Source organism: Rutilus rutilus, assembly GCF_951802725.1.
Source record: "Rutilus rutilus genome assembly, chromosome: 21".
Classification (NCBI taxonomy): Eukaryota; Metazoa; Chordata; class Actinopteri; order Cypriniformes; family Leuciscidae; genus Rutilus; species Rutilus rutilus.
Genome location: NC_140226.1, coordinates 9,713,982 through 9,732,964, shown reverse-complemented (window position 1 = coordinate 9,732,964; position 18,983 = coordinate 9,713,982). Strand labels below are relative to the sequence as shown.

At 37.5% G+C, this 18,983-nt stretch overlaps 1 protein-coding gene across 2 annotated transcripts in view; it reads right to left on the bottom strand.

Moving 5' to 3' along the window:
• Nucleotides 1-18,983, bottom strand: part of smc6 (structural maintenance of chromosomes 6) — a 24,129-nt gene extending 5,146 nt beyond the window's left edge. Inside the window, exons 1-23 of one of the 2 annotated variants that reach the window (XM_084393271.1) lie at nucleotides 18,898-18,965; nucleotides 18,660-18,718; nucleotides 18,332-18,490; nucleotides 15,122-15,239; nucleotides 14,458-14,563; nucleotides 14,245-14,381; nucleotides 14,094-14,155; nucleotides 13,798-13,878; nucleotides 13,605-13,706; nucleotides 13,362-13,481; nucleotides 13,177-13,272; nucleotides 12,009-12,155; nucleotides 9,008-9,096; nucleotides 5,407-5,574; nucleotides 3,395-3,573; nucleotides 3,074-3,275; nucleotides 2,866-2,980; nucleotides 2,006-2,169; nucleotides 1,648-1,783; nucleotides 1,444-1,524; nucleotides 1,181-1,351; nucleotides 766-903; nucleotides 474-619 (exon numbers count right to left, since the gene is read on the bottom strand). In XM_084393271.1, the coding sequence (XP_084249397.1) occupies nucleotides 474-619; nucleotides 766-903; nucleotides 1,181-1,351; nucleotides 1,444-1,524; nucleotides 1,648-1,783; nucleotides 2,006-2,169; nucleotides 2,866-2,980; nucleotides 3,074-3,275; nucleotides 3,395-3,573; nucleotides 5,407-5,574; nucleotides 9,008-9,096; nucleotides 12,009-12,155; nucleotides 13,177-13,272; nucleotides 13,362-13,481; nucleotides 13,605-13,706; nucleotides 13,798-13,878; nucleotides 14,094-14,155; nucleotides 14,245-14,381; nucleotides 14,458-14,563; nucleotides 15,122-15,239; nucleotides 18,332-18,472 (2,699 nt within the window). In that variant the 5' untranslated portion in view covers nucleotides 18,473-18,490; nucleotides 18,660-18,718; nucleotides 18,898-18,965. Of the gene's footprint in view, nucleotides 1-473; nucleotides 620-765; nucleotides 904-1,180; nucleotides 1,352-1,443; nucleotides 1,525-1,647; nucleotides 1,784-2,005; nucleotides 2,170-2,865; nucleotides 2,981-3,073; nucleotides 3,276-3,394; nucleotides 3,574-5,406; nucleotides 5,575-9,007; nucleotides 9,097-12,008; nucleotides 12,156-13,176; nucleotides 13,273-13,361; nucleotides 13,482-13,604; nucleotides 13,707-13,797; nucleotides 13,879-14,093; nucleotides 14,156-14,244; nucleotides 14,382-14,457; nucleotides 14,564-15,121; nucleotides 15,240-18,331; nucleotides 18,491-18,659; nucleotides 18,719-18,897 lie in introns of both variants that reach the window. The other variant, XM_084393270.1, reaches the window with a different exon arrangement.

Here is an 18,983-nt window from a genome sequence, read left to right as displayed (position 1 = left end):
ACAGAAGAACGAGCCTATGATTGAATCTAGAAATAAAGCAAAATAACTGAGAAAATGTTGAAATAGTCCTCAGATGCCATATCCGTAATTTATAGCAAAACATCTAGCATTAATGCGATCTCAAACAGATTCATTAAAACAACTTATCACTCCAACACCTGCGTGACATCATTAACCGACGTGGTTAAACGACCACTTTGCGACAATATGGTTTCGGGAATCAGTCGTGACTTAGTTGATTTCTTCATCGATGCATCTTACTATGGTAGTTAAGCAGCGAGTTACGTCGTTATACTGGAAACGGACCCCAGAGGTGCTGCAATAATGTAAAATATGTGAAAATGAATGTGTTTTTTGAACATTTAAGCATGAAAACCTATTCTAGTAGACCCCAAAAACAAAAACAAGGCTTAATAGGTCCCCTTTAATTTATATTGAACCTGGAACATCCTATTAACCGCTGCCTTGCATACCGGATAACTTGTTCCTTGTCACCGTGGCTGCTCTCTTGCGTAGTGATTTTTTGTCGCAGGCGTGTGATCTCAACATCAATACTTCTGGCACTCTGATCTACCTGCTGTCGCACAGGACAGATCTCTTTGGCTTTGGCTTCACAGTCCTACACAACAAACAATTTCCAGACAATTAACAAGTCCAATGTGTCACTGTACTGCTGTTTGGATGAGCAATATGTAAATTTTCTTATGGCAGAAAAATTCTAAGTATTATATTATATTATATAGCAGAAAAAAAAGGAGTGAATACCTGTGTTTCTTCCTCTCGGAGTGACAGCTCGTCTTTCATGGCCTGAATATTGGCCTGATGATCCTCGAGTTTCTTCTCCAAGACCTTCATGGTTTGATCGAGTTTACTGCACACAGTCTCTGCCTTCACTTGCTCCTCCTATTCAAGAAAAATACATCTTTCATGAATCACTTTTCTTTTTTTTAGCACAAGACACTTTTTTGGGGGTTTTAATGCAAGAGTCAGAAATAATTCAAATCAAAAGAGTTTTTTATGACTGTAAGAACCCAGCGGTAATAGTTTAACTGATACCACCAATAGTGGCAAGGAAACAATTTTTGTCACATCGAAATCAATTCTTCAATCAAGTCTTTAATTATATCATATTTAAGTTAAGTGTTGCGATGTACACCGATCACCCAATGCTGTCTCTCACCTTCAGTTGTTCTGTCTCATCTGACAGTTGCTCCATTTTATTTTTCACATCTTTATACTTCTGATTAATATTTATGAGCTCTTTCTCATGATTCTTTAATTCGTCTCGAGCCTCTTTCACATTTTTCCTCTCTGATTCGATCTTCTGCTCATTCTCTTGTATATCTTCTTCCTGTACATTTGACAAATCACATATTATTCTGTGTCATAAAATGATAAAAAAATATTTTTTTTTAACCTGGAAAATATTCATAGACATCTCACCAGGGAGCTGATGTCCTCAGCCTGTGCCTCTTCAATGTTCTCAAGTTCTGTTATAGAAGCTTTAACCTCATTTATGCATTGCTAAAAATGGAAAAATAAAGTTTAAATTAAAGCCAGCATCAATTACACAGGTATGTTTGGACATGGAATAACAACAGACGTGAATTTGGATGGCATAATGGTGTAGCCTGTGCAGTTCAGTACCTGATTTGTTTTGCAGGCCCTGATGACACTACGCAACTTCTCCTCCATCAACTGAATGTCCTCCTTCACAGAGCTCAAGTGAAGCTGGAACCGTAAAAGCTGAGCCTGATTGTTCTCCAGCTCTGACTCCACTAGACTGTGAATCAATAGAGAAGAACAAATATATTCAAGCATCGTTTGCCTTAGATCACGAATGTCCCTCCGGAGTCTTCTATCTCTGTGTTGTCTCTTGTGTCTCTGTTTCCCCTGTCTTTCTGCAGTCTGCTGTCTCCTCGAGCCTTACAGATTTGAGCTAGTAAACGAAGAAAAAAAATGCAGCTTGATGAAAGATTATTATATTTATGAAGATTGCACTTGCCGTATTTCTGCTTCTGGGTCACCACCAAGATATTTGACCAGTACTTCCTTGTCAGGGGTGTAAGACCGATTGTAGTACACATGATCACCACCTGCAGTGAAGGCTTCACGGCAATTCTTCGGCGGTGTCGAACCCTGCATTACTTTCCTTGCACGAGCATGGTCCTTTTTTAGAAAAAACAGGGTCTCAAATCAAGTAACAAAAAACCAACAATAACATTTTATAAAAATATATAAATATAACAAAATATATAATACACATAAACATGCGGTCAAAAGTTTTGTTGTTTTTAAAAGAAGTCTCTTATAGTACATTCACCAAGGCTGCATTTATCTGAAGAAAAATACAGTAAAAACAGTAATACAGTGAAATATTACTACAATTTGAATATCAATATTATCAATAATAATTGAGAATAATTGAACACTAAATCAGCATATTAGAATGATTTATGAAGGATCATACATTGTAATAATATTTCACAATATTAATACATAGTTCTGTCATGAAACTCACAGGCTGATGGGTCCCTAAAGCAAGCTGATGGTATTTGCAACATTAACTAATTGGCACAAGCTGATTGGTTCATGTCGCATCTGCAGCCAATGAGCTTGCTTGCTCAACATTTAAATGGCTGGTTATCATTCACTATAGCAGTTTGCAGCGTGCTTTCAGAGTTCGTCTAAAACCCTCCCCCTTTGACAGAGTTGCCATGATAGAAATGTTTTTACTGTATATTTGATTAAATAAATGCAGCCTTTGTGAGCATAAGATACAGTATATATATTTTTTTTTATTATTACTATAAATCTGCAATGAAACAGCATGGTTTTGCATAAAAACATTTGAAGTTGACTTACTTTGATAATCAGAATGCACTCAATGCCCCTCATATCAATGAGGCAGTTTATTATCACAGGGTTCTCGACATTGAGGCAGTCCAGCACTGATGGAAACTCAGGATGATTGACTCCACTGACAAGAAAACATAGAAACGTCATAATTACCGTACATGCATAAGACCTCGGTCTCCAGAAACTCCCATTTCTGGACACAAATATTTCTTACCGGCCTTGAACGTTATAAACACGGTCTGTGAATGGGCACACGATTATCTGAGGCCTACTGCCTTTTGGGAAATATGAAGACATCAGTCCTTGCAGGACTTTTTCGTCCCTGTAATTGTCACAGCAAAAGGTTTTGATGAAACCTATTAAGCAACTCTCCACAGCCACGGCTAAACTGGGATCCTTTAGGCTGATGCATGCACCTAGCGAAGAAGAATTTTTTTTTTATTATTAATGGTAAATTCAACAACAAAGGTGAATAATGACTTGTTTTGTGTTTAAGATTTCAGTGAATAATCTGAAGATTCGGCGTGTCTCTCACCTATTGGTCCCACAGGTTTCTTGATGAATCGCCCCTGAGCGAAGGCTTTGTCGATTAACTCCAACAATTCTGGCATGTGATCACCAAACCGTTTCAGTCTGTTGGATCTGCTGGCCATTAGCTGCTTTTTTCTCTTCAGTTTGAACTCCAGAGAGACCTGGATGTTTTTTTCCTCCATGCTAAAAAAATAAGAAAAACTCAAATACTGTAATATTTCTAAATACTGCAAGAAATAAGGATCACCCTAGTGAAAAAACCTATACCAAAATGTATTTAAAATCCATTTATTTCCATACCAAGTATACTACAAATACATTAACATATTTACTGACATTTCGCTTAAAACTTACTGATATAAATATTATCATCAAACTTTATTTGGAGGACCTCTTTATTGCACAAAGCATATTAAGCCTAAAAAGAGTTTTAATATCACTATTAGTAAGGATAGTATGATCTCTGTATAATATCACTCTTTAAATGCAAGATATTTAAAGTGTACCTAAAGTATATTTGCAATAGTTTCATTTTAGCACAATCAAATATACTTAAGTATATCTTTAGTTGGACCTCAGCACTATTTCTGGATAACTAAAGTGCATTAAGAACAAAATTAGTTATTCCAATTTAGGAGACTTTAAAGGGCCTCTATTATGGATTTTTGAAAATGACCTTTCACATAGTGTGTAACATCGTTCCTGTCGTTCTCACTACTTTGAGGAAAGATTAAGCATGGAGCAAGATTTGTTTTACCAACGTATGTTACATCAGTCATTCATGCTAGAGCTCGGCTAATGTATGCACTGTTATTGATACAGTTTCTACATGTTCACCGCAATAAATTAGAAAAAATACTCGGTAAATAAATTAGTACAAGCAAAATAATTGGTTTGTTGATGGACATGCACTTGTTAATGCTGATGGTGAGTAATTACAGTTGCAACATCTCATAATGTACCTCAAACTAAGTAGCGTATCACCGAGAAACGTCCTGCTCAAGTCTTCCTTCCGATGGAGATTCGGGTTGAATGACTAGATCTTTCAATGTTTCATCTTCGGACTCGCGCTCGCATTGATATGGTAAAATCAACGTCATTGTTCGTTACTGTGTTTAGTTTACGGTGTAGGAAGCCTCAGGACAAGCAGAGCTGACGTTATGGCAATGGGCTTTTGTTTTCGACACATGCTGTACGCGGTAGACCAATCACAACAGACTGAGCTGTCTGGCCAATCAGAGCAGAGTAGCTCGCGGAAAGGCGGGATTTAGAGAGATTGATTCATCTGACGAGTCGTTTGAGAATCATTGAAAATGTGGTGATGTGCAAATGTATATAATGAGAAAATTAAACAGTTTTTTGACCTTTGATGCATTTAAACCTGTTGTAGGAGACTCCAAAATAACATTAGGAAACTTTAAAATAGCATAATGGGGCACTTTAAGTATTTCAATTTAGTATGCCAAAAGTACAATTGTAGGGTATTTATATTAAGTACATACAGTGCTATGCATAAGTTTAGACACCCATGCTAAAGTTGACTAAAAAGAGGAATAAAAAAATCATCTTTTGGAAATTGAACTTAATGCCTTAATTAAAAAAATAGATCCTACATAGCACTGTACATATGTTTAAGTTTTTGTAGTATACTTAGTAGAATATAAATGTATTTCAAATACATTTTGGTATTTTTTTTTTTTCACTTGGGCAAGCCAAGCTGGTGTTTTCTTTAAAAGGGACACACATTTTTACACAAATGCAAAAAAAAATCATCATTTGAATATAAATAAATAAAACTTATAATATTTTTACAATATAAAATATTGTTTAAATCACAAAAGATGGTGAATTTCTTTTACATTTTAGGTACATTTTAAGACTTTGTGGAAGCTGTACTGCAGCGGTTCACGTAACGTTTGAATATGCCTTGTGTCCCACCACATTCCTGTCTTCCTCCTCACTGTCCAGTCAATTAAAGGCACAAGCCCCATAAATAATACAGTTGCCAGACTTTACCTCAGTTTATCATATTCCTCTCTTCCTTTAAACAGAGCTTGTTGTTTGTCCTTAATCTCTTGATTCAGAGCGCTGGACTGTGTCTCAAGCTCTTCCAGTTGTTTTTTGAAGGCAGATATTTTTTTTAGATGCTGTGCGTGCTCAGTCTCATGACTTCTTCTGCCACTGCTAAAAACGTGACATTGACAGCATTGTCAAATTAGTTTATTACTTTAACTACATATTCATTTGAATCCTGTAGATACTGTAGAACAAATGACAACTATGGGCGTTTTCAGACCTGTAGATCATTTGCTTTGTTCCGAAACAGGGACTTAATTTGATACAATGTAGCATTTTCTTCTTGGTTCATTCGCTTTTCACAAGGCAACATTTCAAAGTGTACCATGTCACGTGTTATGGAGGACCAAATTACTCAAAATGAAATAATTCAATAAATAAAGAATTCAATAAAACAACAATTAAATGCACCAGTTTATTCTGAAATAATTACTTAAAGGATTAGTTCACCTCAAAATAAAAGAAATTCCTGATAATTTACTCACCCCAATGCCATCCAAGATGTCCATGTCTTTCTTTCTTCAGTGGGAAAGAAATTAAGTTTTTTGAGGAAAACATTTCAGGATATTTCTACACACAATGGACTTCAATGGCAACCAGAATGTTGAAGTTCAAGTCAATGCAGTTTCAAAGGGCTCTGAAGTGCTTCAAAGGGCTCTGCACGATCCCAGCTGAGGAATGGGATCTTATCTAGTGAAACGATCAGTCATTTTCTAAAAAAAATAAACATTTATATACATTTTAAACACAATTGTTCGTCTTGTGCTGGTCTGTGATTGCGTCATCATGTTGGAAAGGTCACGAGTCATGTCATCTTTCTAAGTTACTTGTCTGTGTACTCCGGTTCAAAAAGGTAGGGAAGGGCGAAAAATTCCATCTCATTTTCTCTTCCAACTTCAAAATCGTCCGACATCTTTGTTTTAATTTATTATTATTATTTTCTTCTTTTTTTTCGTGACCTTTCCAACGTGATAACGTAATACGTGGCGTGTCGCAGACCAGCACAAGACGAACAATTGTGGTTAAAAAGTATATACAATTTTTTTTTTTTTTAAATGACCGATCGTTTCGCTAGATAAGACCCTTATTTCTCGAATGGGATCGTGCAGAGCCCTTTGAAACGGCATTGATTTGAACTTCAACATTCTGGTTGCCATTGAAGTCCATTGTGTGTAGAAAAATCCTGAAATGTTTTCCTCAAAATACTTAATTTATTTTCCACTGAAGAAAGAAAGACATGGACATCTTGGATGGCATTGGGGTGAGTAAATTATCAGGAAATTTTCATTTTGAGGTGAACTAATCCTTTAAGTAATTAATTATTAATTAATTAATTAATAATGTATCTATTTATTTTGTAAAATTCCATGAAAAAACAACATTTATTGTTTAATATATTTCACAATATCCTCTTTACTGTTTAACACTATTACTGTTTAAATATATATATAAAAAATTATAATAAAATGTGCTTTTTCAAAAAGCTGTTTTTCATTATAATATGATGAATTTACGAATGAAGCCTATTTGACGAATCATGTATTTCCAAAGCAAGATTTTCCCAAAGATTTTTTTTCATAATAATAGAGGAAATTTCCCAATCAACAGACAGTGGGTGGTGCTTGGCGCTAATTGGCTAATCCTTTCAGATGAATTACAATGCTGACTTTCATATAACACATTTCCTATTATGAATTGTGGTACCACTTGGTTTGTTGGTCCGTTGGGTCGGATTACTTTCTCACCTCAACCGAACCACCCCAGTTCGTTTTCAATTGGCGGTCTCGGAGTGATTGTTTTGGTGCGGATCCGAGTGTGATTGCCAAGTTCATATACAGTGAGGAAAATAAGTATTTGAACACCCTGCTATTTTGCAAGTTCTCCCACTTGGAAATCATGGAGGGGTCTGAAATTGTCATCGTAGGTGCATGTCCACTGTGAGAGACATCTAAAAAAAAAATTCCAGAAATCAAAATATATGATTTTTTAACTATTTATTTGTATGATACAGCTGCAAATAAGTATTTGAACACCTGTCTATCAGCTAGAATTCTGACCCTCAAAGACCTGTTAGTCTGCCTTTAAAATGTCCACCTCCACTCCATTTATTATCCTAAATTAGATGCACCTGTTTGAGGTCGTTAGCTGCATAAAGACCTGTCCACCCCATACAATCAGTAAGAATCCAACTACTAACATGGCCAAGACCAAAGAGCTGTCCAAAGACACTAGAGACAAAATTGTACACCTCCACAAGGCTGGAAAGGGCTACGGGGAAATTGCCAATTGTCAATCTCCCTCGGACTGGGGCTCCATGCAAGATCTCACCTCGTGGGGTCTCAATGATCCTAAGAAAGGTGAGAAATCAGCACAGAACTACACGGGAGGAGCTGGTCAATGACCTGAAAAGAGCTGGGACCACCGTTTCCAAGGTTACTGTTGGTAATACACTAAGATGTCATGGTTTGAAATCATGCATGGCACGGAAGGTTCCCCTGCTTAAACCAGCACATGTCAAGGCCCGTCTTAAGTTTGCCAATGACCATTTGGATGATCCAGAGGAGTCATGGGAGAAAGTCATGTGGTCAGATGAGACCAAAATAGAACTTTCTGGTCATAATTCCACTAAACGTGTTTGGAGGAAGAAGAATGATGAGTACCATCCCAAGAACACCATCCCTACTGTGAAGCATGGGGGTGGTAGCATCATGCTTTGGGGGTGTTTTTCTGCACATGGGACAGGGCGACTGCACTGTATTAAGGAGAGGATGACCGGGGCCATGTATTGCGAGATTTTGGGGAACAACCTCCTTCCCTCAGTTAGAGCATTGAAGATGGGTCGAGGCTGGGTCTTCCAACATGACAATGACCCGAAGCACACAGCCAGGATAACCAAGGAGTGGCTCTGTAAGAAGCATATCAAGGTTCTGGCGTGGCCTAGCCAGTCTCCAGACCTAAACCCAATAGAGAATCTTTGGAGGGAGCTCAAACTCCGTGTTTCTCAGCGACAGCCCAGAAACCTGACTGATCTAGAGAAGATCTGTGTGGAGGAGTGGGCCAAAATCCCTCCTGCAGTGTGTGCAAACCTGGTGAAAAACTACAGGAAACGTTTGACCTCTGTAATTGCAAACAAAGGCTACTGTACCAAATATTAACATTGATTTTCTCAGGTGTTCAAATACTTATTTGCAGCTGTATCATACAAATAAATAGTTAAAAAATCATACATTGTGATTTCTGGATTTTTTTTTTTAGATTATGTCTCTCACAGTGGACATGCACCTACGATGACAATTTCAGACCCCTCCATGATTTCTAAGTGGGAGAACTTGCAAAATAGCAGGGTGTTCAAATACTTATTTTCCTCACTGTATGCCTAAACGAACTTAACTAAGTAAGAAAATGCAACCGGTTCTTAACCAAACTCTTCAAATGAGATAGGTGTGAAAACGCCCTACAGTATGACATGAAACACACTGTCATCAAATTTGAAAAACAGAAAGCCTAAAATTAGAGGTGTTCCCTCAACAAATGGACTCACCCATGACTTATTTTGTGAATTCTCTCCTGAAGAAGGCATTGCTCCTTTTCTAATTGTTTCAATTTATTCTCAGCGCGGAAGTAAACCACCTGAAAAACTGGCAATCTAAAAAACCTATACAAACTCTTCAGAAATCAACAAGGACCCTGCTTTAAAGGTGCTCTAAGCGATGTCACGCGTTTTTTAGGCCAAAACATTTTTTGACACATACAGCAAACATCTCCTCACCATCCGCTAGCTGCCTGTCCCCTGAACATACTGTAAAAAAACGTGGTCTCTGTAGACACCCCAGGTTCCACAAACGGCAAGAAAAACAAACTGTTCCAGCCAATAACCGACAAGAAGGATTTGGGGGGTTAGTGCGCGGATGAGGAGGAGGGAGGGTCTAGCTAGCCTCCGTTTTGTTTGACAATACTTTTAACGTCAACGTCACCCAACATCACTTAGAGCACCTTTAAGCAAGCAGCTAACTTAAAGTTATATTTCACCCAGAAATTAAAACCATATAATTATTTACTCTACATCAGATCTTTCCAAACCCATAAGACTTTCTTCTTTTTCAACACAAAATGAGATGGGTCACATTGCTCTTTTCCATTCAGAAAGTAAGCGAATGACTTGAGCTGACAAACAAACTGCATAAAAGTACTCCATACATGTGTTGAGCAATATTTTTAGTCTTTTGCCATTATTTAAAGGGGTCATATGTCAAGGATTTTTTTATTATTTTAAAAGTTTCTTTGCAAACTCTCCATTACACTGTGCCTTGGGCTCGTTTACAAAACTCTCCGAACAAACATATAATATATAATCCTCCGACGCAGTCCGGGACGCCGTTAAATTAAACTATCCACTTTTTCCTGACACTGGGATCCTTGAGCTGTTTAAAGGAAAACTCCGACTTTTTGGGACTTTAGCTTATTCACAGTATCCCCCAGAGTTAGATAAGTCCATACATACCTTTTTCATTTCTGTGAGTTCTGTAAGTGTTATTTGACGCACCCACCGCTAGCCTAGCTTAGCACAAAGACTGGATGTAAATGGATAATGGTAGCATACTAATCCCAATAAGTGACAAAATAATGCAAACATTTTCCTATTTACATGTTGTGGTCTGTATAGTCACAGCGTGTACAAATAACAAGGCTATATGAGACAGAGACCATTTTTAATCGTATAAATACTGGGAACTATATTCTCATTAGGCGTAGGAGCACAGCTAGCGTTACTTGGGCGGAGTGATTAGCGCAGCACACGAGACGCCCTGTTGATGGTTCCGTAAACAAAACAAACGTGACTAACTAGCTAGTAGCGAACGTGACTCGTGATCATGGCTGACTTTGAGGAATTGTCAGAGGAATTTTACTGTGTATCAAACCAAGATCCAGAACCATATAGTTTTGAGCCAGAATACACAGACGAGGAGTTACAAACTTTGGAAGCTGTTTATTAGCAAGTTGAATGTTACAGTCCTGAGAGTTACATTTAGCGCCGCTCATTTGTTATTGAGCGATACAGTGTGTTCATGACAACACAATGATAACAATAAAGGGGATACACGGAGCCCCTATTCACGTAATAGTGTCACTACTAAGGTTACATTACAGCATGGCACTGTTACAGTATGGCTAATGTTAGTCATCTCAAAACATAACGGAACACTTACCGCAGCAACAGGTGATCCAATTTGTCCTGTCTTTATTATCGATGGGATGGCTGCATCCTTTAGCACACGTTTCATGGTCAGTGTGGCAACTTGCATTTTTTCAAAATAGTCGTCTATTGTAAAATGTTCAGAGCAAACGTAATACTTCTTGATGATGTTTACAGGTGTGTTTGGATCTATACCCAGAACAAGTAGCCATCGATTCATCAGGTCAGCGTTTTTGGTTGGAATTCTATGAAACATCATGGTATTACCTGGTCTCCCCTGTTTATTGTCGCAGCTCTTTACAATACAGCGAACACCCATGATTGTAAACTATAAATTTACTATCTAGTAATTACTGACTCTATTACTCTAACTCTGAGCGAACTCTCTGCTCCTCACCACAGGGCGTCTCGTGTGCTGCGCTAATCACTCCGCCCAAGTAACGTTAGCTGTGCTCCTACGCCTAGTGAGAATATAGTTCCCAGTATTTATACGATTAAAAATGGTCTCTGTCTCATATAGCCTTGTTATTTGTACACGCTGTGACTATACAGATCACAACATGTAAATAGGAAAATGTTTGCATTATTTTGTCACTTATTGGGATTAGTATGCTACCATTATCCATTTACATCCAGTCTTTGTGCTAAGCTAGGCTAGCGGTGGGTGCGTCAAATAACACTTACAGAACGCACAGAAATGAAAAGGGTATGTATGGACTTATCTAACTCTGGGGGATACTGTGAATAAGCTAAAGTCCCAAAAAGTCGGAGTGTTCCTTTAAACTGAACGTGTCACAGCTAACGTTCTTTGCCTCTTCCATTTGTCCTGTTGTCGACAGACTCAATAGCGTCATATTCTGTCTCCAGTTTAGAAAGCATCAGTGATTATAAACGGCATTATTTGCTTTTGACGCAACGCGGCGCTCACATCCAGTGTAGGCAAATGTCAGCCATTAAGCGACTGAATGCCAGTGGGAGGGGCCTATGGTGCGATGATGTAGAACTATTGACAGCCCCTTGTCACTTTGTGCTTTCACCGCATGGACAAAAAAAGCAAAAACGCTCTTCAAAACATTGTTTGTGTTCCACAGAACAATGCCAAAAGGAAGAATTGTAATTTTTGGGTGAAATATTCCTTTAAGAATAACAAATACTATAAACAGGCAAAGTTGCTCAGTTGTTATGTTAAATGCTTATTCTAACTGTGGAGAGATGCAAGTCTTCATCAAAACAAAAGGCAGGTATTATGTAGCTTGAGATATTAAAATATACATGTGAGCATGTGTCAATTTATGATTTTATTGGAAGAAGCAATAACAAACAGAAAGAGAAAACAAAGACATCTCACCTCCTGATTTTTCTGTGCTTTTGTTTTGACTTTAATTTCCTCCTTCATTTTATGGCTCTCCTCTGCCAATTGTTCCTGCTCTTCTCTAAGCGTGCAAAGCTTCATCTGGATGTCCTGCAGTCTCTTCTCAGCAGTGGAAACTTTGTTCTGAAAAGCAAAAAGACTTTTACAATTTAAAAAAAAAAAAGACTACTAATGTTTGGGGTTGGTAAGATTTGTTAATATTTCTGAAATAAGTATTTTATGGTCACCAAGACTGCACTTATGTGATCAAATATACAGAAAAAAAAACTGAAATAATTTTATCACAATTTAAAAACTGTTTTCTATTGGTATATATATTTTTAATGTAATGTATTCCTGTGATGCAAAGCTGAATTTTCAGCATCATTACTCCAGACTTCATTGTCACATGATCCTTCAGAATTCATTCTATGCTGATTTGCTGCTCAAGAAATATTTCTAATTATTATCAATGTTGAAGACAGTTGTGCTGATTAAAGTTTTTGAGGAAACCGTGACAGATTTTTTTCCAGGATTCTTGACGAATAGAAATTTATTTGAAATGGAAATCTTTTGTAACATTATAAATGTCTTTGCTGTCACTTTTGATCAATTTAATGTGTCCTAGCTGAATAAAACTATTAACTTCTAAAGAAAAAAAATCTACTGACCCCAAACGGTAGTGTGTGTATATATATATATACTGTTTATATATATATATAAATATATATATGAAGACTTCAGATGCAAAAGCCTCTAAGTCCGCCTATGTATAGGTTTATATACCCAAGTACCGGCATTTCTGAATGAGATGAGGCTGGGATTTAGTGGGTTTGAAGTGAAAGTATTTGATGAACGTATAGGCTACTATGTGCGGAGAGTATTCACTCAATATTATTATCTCATTTTTGACATAGGTGGCTTTTAGAGGCTTTTGCATCGGAGGTATTCATATATATACATATATATACACACTGCCGTTTGGGGTAAGTAATAATTTTTTTCTTAAGAAGTTAATCGTTTTTTTTTGTTTGTTTTTTTATATATATATCTATATGCAAGATGTAACAATCATCAATTAAAACACTTCACCTTTGACAATGATGTTTAACTGGTACTAAAAACTATAAAACAAACCCAAATCAATACAACTAATCACACAAACCTGACAGAGCTGTAGTTTTTCTTCATTTTTACAATCAGACTCTTCTTTTTCAATTTGTTCCCTCAGCTGTTCAACTTGTCTCTCCTTCTCCCTCACCTATAACCAACAAACAGAGACACAGTTTAACAGAGACTCTCTAACAGAGAATTTTTCACACTTTAGTAAGATACACTAAAATAACGCACCAAACACCACACCATCTTCTTTTTCAGCTCCTCTAGAGTCTGTCTCATATCGTCGAGCGACGACAAGCGTTCATATCTTTCTTTCTTTTGCAAGAACAACTGCCTGAGATCTTTGAGACACTAAAAATATAGAGATATGACATATGTGTGATGTTACCACAGTGGTGCATTGTGGGTGGAAAAGTGTGAGAAACACTAAGGGTGATACATGACTAATGAATTAGCATATGAGTAAAGCCTCACTTCCTCTTGTCTTTCCACCTGGTCACGTGTCAAGGCTTTGGTCTGCTTGATGTGAATGTAGTCTCTTTTCATTTGCTCCAGAAGAGTTGCTTTCATGAAAAACTTCAGGAAAAAAAAGATGAAAAGCGTGAAAGTAGTTAGGCGTATATCACTGCTTTAAATACTGGTGTATGGTATAAGAAAAATAAATCACCTTGTACTTGTCTGCTTCGCTTTTTGAATGCAGGAACTGTTTACTCATTTCTTGATTAAGGACTGATACAGGATTGTCAACCTGTAATATGAAATACAGAAATAAAGACATACAGATTTGTGTGCTTTGCTTTAAACAACAAAATTATTACAACAACTAGATTTTTAACTAAATTGACTAATGCAGACCGGTGCCAAAATGTCACCAAAAATAATTACTTACAAATAGGTAAAAGAACATGAAATCTTTTATAAAATTGCACTATATGCGAGCAGATTTTTTTGTACAGAAAGTACCTGGATGCCAAAATGATCCAGTATAGCAGTTAACTCCTCCTTCTTTGTGGAAATGACATGCCCTAAAAATAGAGCAAATCTCAAATATATGTGTGAACAGAGAGGAAGCCCTGTTTCTGATAAAACCTGTCAACAGAAGTCATGCTATTACCAATTTTACTCTTGATTTTACAAGTCCTGCAACCATCACTTGAGATCCGATGCTCAATGCAGATGCTGTCTCCATAAATGTCACCTTTATAAGGGTCGTTTCCTCTGTTTTTTAATTTCACTTTAATGTCTGCAGAACTGTAAACAAAAGGATCAATACATTATTTTATAATATACAGATATATCAGTGCTTCTTTCCTTAAAATATACTAACCTCTCTCCATATTTCACAAAGCCTTTCAAAGATGTTCCTCTATTGGTTGTAGTTGCTTTTCCACCAAGACCCACTATAAGTGCTGTCAGAATGGCACTTTTCCCAGCTTAGAGTAGCATTACAAAATACATTGAGGAAAGAGTGATTTTTGAGTAACAACATTGTTAATACGTTCATGTTTTTGAGACATTTATACCAGTGGTTCTTAACTAGGGGGTCAGCACCCACTCTTAAAAAATAATCTTAAAATTATTAAAATTTAGTTATATAACAATCTTAATTAAAATGCTAAAAAAACACACTTAAAATAAATATGCAAAACATTAAACAGAGGTACATATGAGCTTAGATAGGAGGGCCTTTGAATATGGTCTCGGACAAAGTGGGGACTTGGGAGTCAAAAGGGTTGAGAACCACTTTATACAGTCTGAACACATCCACCCATCATTTTGTAAGTATTTTGCATATTTTAAGACAGCAGTAAAGTCAAGTCATCAAAACTATGAAATAAGCATTTCCTTCACAATCTGCTCCAATAACAGCCATTAAAAATATATATAGGCACAATTTATTTTAAATGCTTTCCAGTGTCACCAAATGTTTGACTGGTATTGTACATTCAATTAATTCATATTATATACATTTGAATTAAAGAAATTCTTACTTCCATTGTTCCCAACAATGAAGTTGACATTTGGTCCAAATTTGAAAGGTCCAAGCGAATGGTGACTCATAAAGTTCCTTAAAGTGATACTTTCTATCACGCCGATGTCTCCGGCACTCTGAAACAGCACAAGATAAATGCAGTGGCGTAAAGTATTTAAGTAAATGTAATCATTTGCAGTACTTAAGTATCTTTTTGGCTACTTTGTAGTTTTACTGAGCATCAACATTACTTTTACTCTCTACTTGGCTATATTTTTGAATAAGCATATGTACTCTTTACTCCAATACATCTGTGATGAATAATGCAATTACTCCTTACATTTTGCACATCACTTATTTTCTTCTGCAGCAGTTTATTTCTGCTACAAAAGAAGTGATTTTACTATCTACTAGGCGTTGAAGGTGCTATGGGTGCTTCTCAATACTAAAATTGATGCTTCCTTGTTTCCTCGCTCCTCCGTCCTCCAGCCTGTGACCTGGAAACCGATCAAACTCAGTCATCTTGAAGGACATCTCAATTCTCTAATTGCGCTGTGAGGAGACAAGGAGCGAGGAAGCTTCCTGAGGAGTCATGAGCGAGGATACACAAGTGTAGCCTTCCCTCGCTTCCTATGGGGATGGAGCTAAGACGGCAAGGAAAGGAAGCGAGGAATGGAAACGAGGATGCACACATAAGAAATGAGAAGCACCCTATCTGTGCGCTCACACCGCCACGGCCGAGAGTGGCAAAAGTCGTTCTCGCTGCCCTACCAACCATAGAAAGATTTGTGGACGCTCTGATGCTCTGACGTATATCGAATGCTTGGTCTTTTTTTAAACTTTATTTAAAGGGGCCGCAAAGCAAACACCCATGTTGATCGTTATATGTGCAGACTGACCAAGTAGGGTATCAGTTAACCTCATGGAATCTTTTAAATGTGAAACTAAGAAATTGATCGATGGAAAGAACTTAAACTTAAAAAATGAAATCAAAATTGACCCTATTTACTTTTGTTAGCGCATATAACTAGTCTTGTGGTGAACAATTAAAGGTTGTATCAGCGATTTCAGGCCCAAACATAAATGATCACATTCATTTAATCTTTCCTAACGATCCGCTAGCTGCCCGCCCCATAAGCATGCCATCAAAAAAACACGTCTCTAGGCTCTGAGATCTGCACACAAATTTTTTGTGCTCGTGCACGGCTGCCTATGACGGCTGCACGCGAAAACCTCACAACACCTACCCCCTGTCGGTGATTGGTTGGAACACTATTTATTTTGTTTTTGAGTGGTGGTGAAACCAACTGTTTTTGTGTGCAGATCTCAGAGCCTAGGCTGCCTACAGAGACGCGGTTTTTTGACGGCATGCTTATGGGGTGGGTAGCTAGCGGATCGTTAGGAAAGATTAAATGAATGTGATCATTTATGTTTGGGCCTGAAATCGCTGATGCAACCTTTAATCTGTGCAAGTTAATACACAGAAAAAAATTGTTTGCCGTGGTAATCTTTAATCAAAATCTGAAAAGTTACTTCCACTAGCCTCAAACCGTTAGTCTGCTATGAGCGAGAGATGGAGAGGAGAAGCGCTAAAGTAAAACCCCGCCCTCTATTCAATATTCCGTTACATTTGGAAATACGTCACACTGGAGAAATTCACATTGGAGAAAAGTCGTTTGCAACTTCCGGTTCACGAGGACTTTAACAATTATAGTGACATGTTTGCTAATGAAATAAACCAATTAAAAGCCATTTGTGTGGTGTGGCTTTTGTGTTCATGGGTAAATGCTAATCTAATTTGCATTCCCGCTGAAAAACAAGCATTCTAGCACAAAAATATTGCCGATAAATAGTGTAGCGCGCCTTCTTATCAAATTCACATGATCAACCTTCTCCTCTATTTTGCTTGGAAACTAATGTGGTCAGAACCAAAGTTTACAGGACTGTGTTCTCTGGAATCCTCTCAAGCGGAGGACTTCTACATTCTGATTGGTTGCCGCTGAACCGCGTCATAGCTCATTACCATAAAGTTAACCTGACTTCAACTCTCCTTGCCGCTCTCACCGTCCAAGATGCACCGCGCGCCCTCGCCGGAGCTCACCGCCGAATGACTTCCGGCCATTTTGACGCTCTCGCCGGAGGTGGTGTATCTCTTGTGCATTTTGTCCTTACTCACCCAAACTTGTCAACAAGGCTAGTGAATGTAGCTTTATAATGGCGGTGAATGGCCGTTTCTGTGCATCCATCCATCATAAAAGCGCTCGATATGGCTCTGGGGGGTTAATAAAGGCCTTCTGAAGTGAAGCGATGCGTTTGTGTAAGAAAAATATCCATATTTAAAACTTTATAAAGTAAAATAAAGTAAAGTCAAATTTAACGCAAGTGTAAACCGCAACTATGCGAGTAATGCGACGTTCTGCTGATATCTACGCTACGCCATGACGCAGCTACTTCCAACATCACAAGATATGCTTTAGACGCAAGTGGACTGCGTATGGCCATTTGGCCGGAAGCTAGAATTTTACTTTAGAACGTGTTAAATATGACTATTTTTCTTACACAAACAAACGCATCGCTTCGCTTCAGAAGGCCTTTATTAACCCCCCGGAGCCGTTTGGATAACTTTAATCATGATGGATGCACTTTTATGGACTTCAAAACAGAAATCAGCCATTCATTGCCATTATAAAACTTGGATGAGCCAGGACATTTTTTTTTTTTTTTAACTCTGATTGTGTTCGTCTGAACGAAGAAAGTCATAAACACCTAGGATGACTTGAGGGTGAGTAAATCATGGGCTAATCATTTTTGAGCACTTTAGCTAAACTGAGGCTGTTCTGTCAACCTCGATTTATTATCATTTTTAGGTGTTCAGTTTTAGTTCAGAAAACTAAACATGTGATTGCTCTCCTCACAAAACAACTGTTTCTTGTTTTTCACTGGCATGTCTCTCAGGTGTTGAGAAATTGTGCATCTTTGAGCTTATGCTCAGAACGAGTAAAATACTTGAATACTGTTAAAATCAGATCACATTGGAACAGGTTACTTGTAACTTGTAATGTAATATCATTTTTGGTGTAAGGTATCTGTACTTTTACTCAAGAATGGTTTTCAGGTAATCTTTACACATCTGGATAAATGTTATTTGGACCAGAACTGTCACAGTAATGTTCATTATGAATGCACCATTGTCACTATCAGGTTCTGTTCAGGAAATCATTAAACTGACCGAAGAAGAGAGTGAGTGATCTTGCTGGACTCCATCTTCCTCATCAACCTCCTCCTCATCCTGTACATGTGTTTTACAATCTGTCCTAGGAGTCTTAGAGGGTTTTACAACATTGTGAGCACAAGATTTCCTCTTATTCATGGCAGAAAGATGCCCAAACTAGAAGAAAGCAGAAAGGACATACTGTACTATTATATGCAATATCACAGAAACACATCACAGATAACAGCATGCATCTGCATTCGTGCTGTCAATAATATTTTATCCACTTAACCTATCCATTAATTCTGCACAGCTTCATGCAAACATTATATTAAAAGCAACGTACTTCATATTTGATGTCAGAAACGATTTTAAAATGTCACTGAAATCCATTAATAACAGATACTGCAACACAAAGAGGAAACACATGCACTTGGAAACATGCCAACAGCAACTACCGTGACATAAATCAACTGACATGGATGAACAGGTGAACAGCACATCAGAATCGCTTTCGCATAAGTGTACACAGTTTAATAGCGCATAAATTGCATTAAATTAATGATGAATATGATTGTACTTACGCCATTCCTTTGCATCTGGAAAGTGAAATATGTCTTATTGAGGACTTCCTGGTTGACAGACAGAGCGCAGCTAAAACAAACTCCAC